At 41.1% G+C, this 9,062-nt stretch overlaps 2 protein-coding genes across 5 annotated transcripts in view; one reads left to right on the top strand and one right to left on the bottom strand.

Moving 5' to 3' along the window:
- The window catches only part of TP53INP2 (tumor protein p53 inducible nuclear protein 2), a 32,981-nt gene extending 26,682 nt beyond the window's left edge, over positions 1-6,299 (bottom strand). The window contains exon 1 of the mRNA XM_025469797.3: positions 6,153-6,299. The gene's annotated coding sequence lies outside the window, so the exon portion shown is untranslated. The remainder of the gene's footprint in view (positions 1-6,152) is intronic.
- Positions 6,300-6,385: 86 nt separating this feature from the next.
- PIGU (phosphatidylinositol glycan anchor biosynthesis class U) overlaps positions 6,386-9,062 on the top strand; it is a 94,693-nt gene continuing 92,016 nt past the window's right edge. Inside the window, exon 1 of one of the 4 annotated variants that reach the window (XM_049100548.1) lies at positions 6,386-6,580. In XM_049100548.1, the coding sequence (XP_048956505.1) occupies positions 6,451-6,580 (130 nt within the window). In that variant the 5' untranslated portion in view covers positions 6,386-6,450. The remainder of the gene's footprint in view (positions 6,581-9,062) is intronic. The other 3 variants (XM_049100550.1, XM_049100551.1, XM_035705961.2) reach the window with 3 other exon arrangements.

Raw genomic sequence — 9,062 nt, 5'->3', positions numbered from 1 at the left:
AAGCAAAGACCATTATCCCTATTTTCTTTGCCAGAGCAAGGAGGTCTGTGCATATTTGGGGGAAGGGCAGGGAGGTCTGAGTGCATGGTTGTGGAGGGTATGGCTCCTGAGGCAGGAGAGGGATTCAGAGACAGGAGGCTGAACAAGAGGAAGCCAATCTTTAGCCTTTGGGTTGTAGTTCTAGTTTATACCTTGGTCTTGTTTTCCTAACAGGATGGCCTTTGCAAGGGTGTACATTTATGGGTAGGGGACAGGAAGGAAATTGAGAGAGCTGGAGGCACAGTCCCGGAAATCTGTTTTTAGGGCATTATAAAGGCCAGATTTCTGGTTCCTTTTGGGCCCTTACAACACTGGAGTGCAAGGGTTGAGGAAGGAGCTGGTGGGGGTCTCCAGGAACAAGTGACAGCTAGTACAAGAGACAGATGGTGAGAACTCTGGTTTCTGGACCCAGTGCCACCCTGATTTGCTCTGTGATCCTGGGGCAGGAGCTGCTCTTCTCTGAGACTTCACTTCCCAATCTGTACAATGATCTAGATCAGGCCTTTACTATTTTTTCAATCTTAAGGATGCCTTCAATTATTTTTCCTACATGCCACTGCCTTCCACTTACCCTATTTACTGAGTTGTTATTGTTCATTTTTAAGTTTTTATGTAGTTTGTTTTATGGTGAAAAATTTATACAAATATAGATCGAGCCAATGCTGTATCTTTACTTTTTCCTTTTGTTTTTATAGCAACCTTTTTTTTTTTTTTTTTACTCTGTTCTTATGTGTCTTATGCTGATTTTCTTGAGTTCTTTACTTCTCATCCAGGCCATATCTTGCAAATTTATGTTTGGGTTCATTTCTCTTTGCATGATCCAAGAAATTATAAATTTTATCTGTTTTGCTATCACCAAGGTGGGTTCAAGTCTGAGGACAAAGATAATTGTCTGGTGTGTTTCTGTACATTTTGGTTAGTTTTTCTCAAATTTCTGGCTTAGGTACTATTGCCTTCCCAGGGTAAAGGACCTCTGTGACCATTTGTTTCTGCAGGAAGACTAGGTGTGTCATAAATGTCCATGCTTGGTTGGTTACTTGTGTCATATATAATATGGCTGCTCGTCAGGCCACCAGGAAGGAAAAAAATCCTCAATCATGTTTAAATATTTTATATACTAGTCAATCTGTGATTTTTGCTGTGTGTTTCTGTCACTCAAATTTGTGTTAATGAAAGTCTCACAGAACTGTCCTTCAGACTTTTGCAGGAGCCAAGAACAAGCTATGGAAGGATTTGGGAAAGAATTGATCGTGCTTCATCCAAAATACGTCTTGAATCCAACTACTTCTCTCTCCCACTCTAGTCCAAGCCACCATCTTCTTTCCCCTGTTTGACTGCAGCATCTTCTCACTGGTCTTCCTGCTATCAGCCTCGCTTCCTCCAATCCATTCTCCACTCAGTGGTCAGAAGGATATTTTTGAAATCTTAATTATGGTCATGTTCCACCCCATGGTGGACTTCCTATTGCTTTTAGAATAAAAATCCAACCTAGCATCAATGGTTCACAAAGGCCATTTGTCCTTTGCCTACTTTTCCAGTCTCACCTTTTATTCATTTCACTCCACATTGGCCTCCCTCATTGCAAACTCAATCCCCTCCTCACCATATACACCATTCACTATTGCCAGTTCTTTATATCAGTGGTTCCTTCTCATTTTTTAGGTCTCAGCTTAAATACTACTTCCTCAAACAGGCTTTCCTTGACTACCCAATCTAGTCAATAGTAGGTCCTCTGCCGTTCACTGTCATTGCTCTTGGTTGCCCTCATAGGTCTAATCATAACCTCTAATTATTTTGCCTGACTACTTCTATTTTGTATGACTCCTTGCTAGACTATAAACCCCAATATGGGAGCAACTGTGTCTATCTTTCTTACCACCATTATTAGTGGACATTTGCCTTTTTCTTCCCATCCAGCATCCAATCACCTTTGCCTTCACTCATATGATTTCACCTAGCTACCTTCAGGGTGCTGTCCTAAGACATACTTAGTAAATTCATCATCTGACTTCTCACAGATCTTTTTCTCTTGCTGTCCTACACACAGCCAAGAGGCAGGCATGGGGCCTAATCTCAATCAATCACATGCTCTTTCCAAGAACATTAAATCTGGGCAGCTCTGGTGGCTCAGCAGTTTAGCGCCGCCTTCAGCCCAGGGCATGATCCTGGAGACCTGGGATCAAGTCCCACATCAGGCTCCCTGCATGGAGCCTGCTTCTTCCTCTGCCTGTGTCTCTGCCTCTCTCTCTGTGTCTCTCATGAATAAATAAAATCTTTAAAAAAATAAATAAAATTAAAAAAGAACATTAAATCTTAAATGACACAATGCAAGGCCATTAAAAACTTAATGTTCACTCATTCCATTGGTGGTACCTAGTTGACCTGACAGGTGGCTCCTGCTTCCCAGACACTGTGTTATTTACCTGGGTCCTAACCATTCCAAGTCTGGTTCCCCAGTCTTGTCTTTGGCTCTGTGACCTCCCTTAAAGCCTCCTAGTTAACTTCTTAAAGATGGCCAGAATCAGGGGCACCTGGGTGGCTCAGTGGTTGAGTGTAGGCCTTTGGCTCAGCTCATGATCCCAGGGTTCTGTGATTGAGTCCTGCATCAGGCTCCTCGTGGGGAGCCTGTTTCTCCGTCTGCCTATGTCTCTCTCTCTCTCTCCATGTCTCTCATGAATAAATAAATACAATCTTGAAAAAAAAAAAAAAAAGATGGCCAGAATCAGTTTGCTGTTTGGAATAAAAGAAATATACTTAATAGACTGTATCTTCACAGACTAGCATAGGACCTGGCAAAGGCAGGTGTTCAATAAATGCATCCAGTTTGTGTGACTTAAAGCTGGTTGCTTAATATCACAGAGCTTCAATTTCTTCCTCCTGGGTAACCCACATATCACCTGGGACCTCTGGCTTCTCAAGACAGAAATCATCTTGCTTGTTCCTTTATTATCTCCCTTCTTTCAATTCTCTACCCCTCCTTCTCAGCTACAACAACCAAACAACTCAACACAACTCAACCCAAATTCCTCTCCTGCTTAATCACAATGTCTAGACCTAACATTCAGATTCTGGTTATGCTGTTTACTAGCTAAGTTTCTTTGGCTTCAGTTTCCTCATGTGCATGTGGTAATGGGGAAGTTATAGTAGCTGTAATAGTATCTGTAGATAATGAGATAAAACATGTAAAGCACTTAAAATGATGCTTAGCACATAGTAAGCATGCAAATACTTGCTAGCTATTATTACTATTTTAATCTTTTTGTTGCATAAACTACTAGATACTTATGCCTTCAGGATAACGTTCTTTGTTCTTCAAAGTACAGTTTCTAACCACCAGCATCAGAATAGATGAAGAGTAGGGGTTCCTGGGCTCCTTCCCAGACCTAGCAAATCACAGTTTCAGAGGCAGAGCTAGGAAATTTACATTTGAAAAATATATCTCCCAAATGATTACTCATTTTTTAAAAGATATTGAGACATACAGACATACAATAAAATTCACCCATTTAAAGTATATAGCTCAGTGGTTGTGGTATGTTTACAGAATTGTATAATCTGATTTTAGAACATTTTCATCATCCTGAAAAGAAATCCTGTACTCCTTAGCAGTCATTTCCTATTCCCACCCCCTCAACCACCCCAGCGTTAGACAACCACTAAGTTGGCTTTTTGTCACTATAGATTTGCCTATTCTGGACATTTCACATAAATGGAATTATATAATATGTGGCCTTTTGTGTTTGGCTTATTTTATTTAGCATATTTTAAAGTTCATCTATGTTGTAGCATGTATCAATGCTTTTTTTTTTACCCAATTATAGTCCATTAATAGACCACATTTTGTTTATCCATTCATAACAAACAAAATGGATATTTGTTTTGTTTCCACTTTTTAGGTATCATAAATAATAACTATGAACAAGCTATGGGCAGTCAAGTATAAGTTTTTGTGTGGATATATGTTTCTCTCTTGGATTCTCTTTTTTTCTCTTGTATTTCTCTTGGATTTTAGCTAGGAGTTGAATTGTTGGGTCGTATGGCAACTCTATGTTTAACATTTTGAGTAACTACCAAACTGTTTTCCAAAGTGGCTATAGCATTTTACATGCCCACCATGAGGGTTCCAATTTCCCCACTTCCTTACCAATACTTGCTATTATTTAATTTTGATGAGACCCAATTTATTTATTTCTTCTTTTGTTGTCTGTGCTTTTGGTGTTGTACCTAAAAAAAACCTTCTAATTCAAGGTCATGGAGATTACTCCCAGGTTTCTTGTAGGTGTCTTATAGTTTTAGCTCTAATATTTAGGTCTATGATCCATGGAAACTCATGTTTAAGAACCAACAGATTGGGTCTATCTATAATGGTTCTTCCCAAAGACAATTTTCACCCTACGAAGAATGTTTAAGTCATCTATTAGGATAATGTAAACAATAATGAAACAGCTAAATAATGCGTATCAAGCACTTGGTATGTACTAACCATTTTACATTACATAATCTTGTTCAATCTTCATTATGGGTTTGTGTTATAATAACCTGCACTTTTCATGATATAATACACTTTATGATGATGTAATACATATATCTCCTCCTTTAATGTGAAAGAGGATAGCAACACTTATATGGTTAGAAAGGAAGGTTATCAGACTAAATAAGCTCATGTGTGTTAAAAGTATGGCACAGTGCTTGGCAGAACAGGGCTCAAAGGATGAGGGTGCCTTTTCTATTGTTTCATGATTACCTCTTCCACTGAAAACCCACCCCTCCCATTGGTCAAGAAATCGATCAGCTCCAAGGCTGATTTTTGTATTCTCCTAGCATCTTGCTCCCCCTTTTCCTTTCATTATGATTTGTGATTTTACTTTTATTTGTGTTATTCTTAAGACTATCACATCTCCAAGTTCCATAAAGGCATTGGGTGCAATTTTGTCACTGCAAGATTCCCCAACACTCAGTATAGGGCTGGAGGATATAGTGATCTTTTATTTTTATTTTTATTTATTTATTTTTTAGTGATCTTTTAAAAATGCACACTTGACTACATCACTTTTTGGTTTAAAATCCTCCAGTGGCATATGGATTACACTATGAATAAAGTCCAAATTCTCAACCATGGCAAACAGGTCCCTGATTGGTCACTACCACTCTCTCCACTTGGAACACACTTGTTTTCTTTCCCAAACACATCTTGCTGTTTCCTGAATCAGAGTCTGTTTCCTTCACATGTCAGCTCTGACTAGTTTCTCATCTTTTGGGTCTCAGCTCAAATGTCATGTCTTCCCAGAGCCTTCCCTGACCACCCTGTCCAGTGTTACCAACACACTTCCACCAAGTTATTCTTGATCATACAACCTGTTTCATATTACTCACAGACCTGAACTTTCCTTATATATTAATTTAATATTATTATAGCTAACAGTTAAGCACTCACCATAAGTACTTTTCATACATTAATTAATGATGTGCCACTTAATGCTTTTCAACGAGCTCTCCAAAGTCCAAAATTGATTTGTAGTGCTTGTAGTGTAAACACTCTCATCCAGAGAGATTTCAAGCTACCAACGTGACATCACTGAGCGCCAATTTGGGAGCTGATGGGCAGCAGCAACCATCATACAGTATTTGCCATAGTAATATAGCAGTAGTAAATAACCTCAAGAGCACAGATAAAACAAAAATGTAGTAAAATAATTAGGAAATAATGCGTTTTGAGTATTTATTACCTTGTTTTAATATAACTTATTTAACTGTAAGTTTATATAATTTAATTTTTGATAATGGCTTATAAGGGACCTGCAAAATTTCTTAGGCATTCCTCAATCGTTTCTAGCGAGCCCATACGGATGGGCAGGCATATTTTCCAGATGAGGGACCTGAGGCACAGGAAGGTTAACTTGTTCAGGCTGCAGAGCAAATAAATCTATACTCCAAAATGTATCTTCAGAACCCAATAAAATGCTTGGCATAGCGCCGTTGTTCAACAAACAGTTGTAGAATACATAAATGAATACATATTTAATTTTCTTTAAAAGCATAAAAGGAAACATCCTAACTTTGAAAACATACACACAAGAATGAAACTAACAACTCTTCAATACTTGCTCACTAACCTAGGAAGATACACCTTCCCGTGTCTACTTTCGGCAGCACAGAGGGCTTTTACGATACACCTGCTGTCTTAGGAGACGTCGCGCAATCCTTTGCTACGAGCTTGAGACGCCCGGCTCTACGTCGCCCCGCCCCGTCTCGCCGCAAGGCATCCTGGGAGCGGTAGTCCTCAGTCTGGGCGCTCCGGCGGCAGCAGCGAGGCGCGCTTGACCGCGGAACTACAGAGGGTGGCGCGCAGGTCGCTCGCTTGGCTTTTCCGCCTCGCGTTTCCCTCCCGCCTGCGCGCCCGCCCCAGCTATCATGGCGGCTCCCTTGGCTCTGGTGGTGGTTGTGGCCGTGACCGTGCGGGCGGCCTTGTTCCGCTCCAGTCTGGCCGAGTTCATTTCTGAACGGGTGGAGGTGGTGTCCCCACTGAGCTCTTGGAAGAGAGGTGAGGCCACTGGCTGGAGTAGGTGGCCAGGCCCCGCCTGTGCTCTCCTGGCCTCAGTGAATGGGAGGCGGGGGCAGTGGCCTCAAGCTCAAGATTCTGAAGGAACTGACCGGCTCTGGCGTCCTCAGAGGGCGAGAGGGCGGGGCTGCCAAAGGGAGGGGGCGTGGGACTGTGGGGCTAGGTTTGGGCCCTAGGGGCCGGCTCACCTGAGCTGTGGGGAGTTGAGGGGGTGTGTCTCACTCGGGTCCAGAGCAGAGGGGCGTGGTCTGAGGAAGAAGAGGTGTAAGAAAAGGGAGTGCTGGGTGGGGTGGGATTTGCAGAAGGGATTGGGATATGATGAAGGATCGCACGTGGTTCTCCCCGGGGTATGGTCCAGTGAGTGAGGGGAGTCCCCAAAGAGGGGACCAATTTTGCCTAAGCGAGTAGAGTGTGTGAGTGTGCTTAGACGCCTGTTCTCAGTCTGGGGCTTGCCGTGCAGCATTTCCTACTGGTTGTTCTTAAGTTCTTCATCAGGCACTGTTTTCTACCAGCGCCTACAATGAGAGTTTGTGCTGAAGGATCCACAGGCTAGTGGGAGAGACAGGTAGTTATAATCCTTTTTGAAAAATGTTCAGTGTACATCCCGTTCCTTCCTTGGAGTTTCGAGAAAGTGTTCTCTCCCTTTCCAGTTTTTTTTTTTTTTAAGATTTTATTTATTTATTCATGAGAAACAGAGAGAGAGGCAGAGACACAGGCAGAGAGAGAAGCAGGCTCCGTGCAGGGAGCCCGATGTGGGACTCGATCCTGCGACTCCGGGATCACACCCTGAGTCAAAGGCAGACGCTCATTGGGCAGCCCGGGTGGCTCAGCGGTTTAGCACCGCCTTCAGCCCAGGGCGTGATCCTGGAGACCTGGGATCGAGACCTGCTTCTCCCTCTGCCTGTGTCTATCTCCTCTCTCTCTTTCTGTCTCTAATAAATAAATAAAATCTTAAAAAAAAAAAAAAAAAAAAAAGGCAGACGTTCAACCGCTGAGCCACCCAGGCGTCCCTCCTTTTCCAGTTTCCTAAGGATGTGGGCTCTATTGAAGGATGTAGAATTTGGAAAGTGGTAGAGAAAGGAGAGTTCCAGGTGGCAGAAGATAAAATGTTGAAGGATGCACAATGTACAAAGTGGGGGCATAATGGAAAAGGGGTTAGGTTAGGGCTAGAATTTAAAGATCTTTTAAAAAACCTTTTTTTCTGAAGTACAATATACACACAATGCACATATAGAAAGTGTAGAGTGCAGTGAATTTTTACAAATTGTATATTCATGTGGTGCACCCAGATCAAAAAGTAGAACATTACAGAAGTAGTAACACCCCAGAAGTCCTCTTTGTGTCCTAGAACTTTAAATGCTAGCGTTTTGATGTTACTCTATAGACATTTTGGAATGGGGAATGATGTAATGAATGGTTGTTTTATGAATAATTTGAGTTTTGGTTTCTAAAAATACTACATATTAAAGACTATGGTAAGCTTTTATCCTCTAGTTATTCTATGTGTTAGATGGTGTTATTTCCATTTTATAGATGAGGAAACTAAAATTTAGAGAAGTTAAGTAATGTGTCCAGGTTTTCCAGTTGACAAATGGTTAACAAAGGTAGTAGTAATTCTTCTGTGTGATGGGGAGAATTTAGACTTGATAATCCTTGAATATAATATTTGCATATAATTATTTGTTGAACAAACTGACGTGTTTGGGTTGAAGCCACTTGATTCCTGCTGCTTCTGGATACCACAAGCCGGGCAATATTAGGCCCTCCTTTCTTTGTTCTCTTAGAGCTTTATACATACCTCTATTGAGAGCATTTCTCACTTTTTATCATAATTATTTGTTTATCTCTGGTTTCTCCACTGTACTATGAGTTCCTTATCCATTCCTAAATCCTTTGTGACTGGCATAGAGTAGTTGCATCATTACCATTGAATAAATACTGAAGAAAAGAAAACATAAGCTCTGGCTACATATAGGATGGACAAGGTGAAGGATCCAAAGATGAAGCAATGTAGTATGGTGATTAAGAGTATAGGGTCTGGTACCTTTTTTTTTTTTTTAAGTTAAACCCCAACACAGCATTTGAACTCACCACCCTGAGATCAAGACCTGAGCTAAGATCAAGAGTTGGACACTCAACTAACTGAGCTACCCAGGTGCCCCAGGTCTGAGATCTTTAAAAGGGTTTGAGTCTTTTTTTCCTCGGCCACTTATAACTGTGATCTCCAACATCAGTTTTCTCATGTGTAAAATAGGGAGTTATAATATGTACCCCATTAAATGAGATAATCCGTGTTGAAGCTCTTAGCACAATAATGAAAGCCAAAATAGCTCATTTTACATTTTGAATTTAAAATAACAGGGAGAACAGTGGTGATACTGACTGAAATATGTGAGTCAGAAAGGATAGCAGTAAATGTTGATGTCTGTATAAGGTAATAGTATGATATTCAAAGGTTTAGATC

The sequence above is a fragment of the Canis lupus genome, chromosome 24 (genome assembly GCF_003254725.2).
Source record: "Canis lupus dingo isolate Sandy chromosome 24, ASM325472v2, whole genome shotgun sequence".
NCBI classification, from domain to species: Eukaryota; Metazoa; Chordata; class Mammalia; order Carnivora; family Canidae; genus Canis; species Canis lupus.
This window is presented reverse-complemented; position numbering and strand designations above follow the sequence as displayed.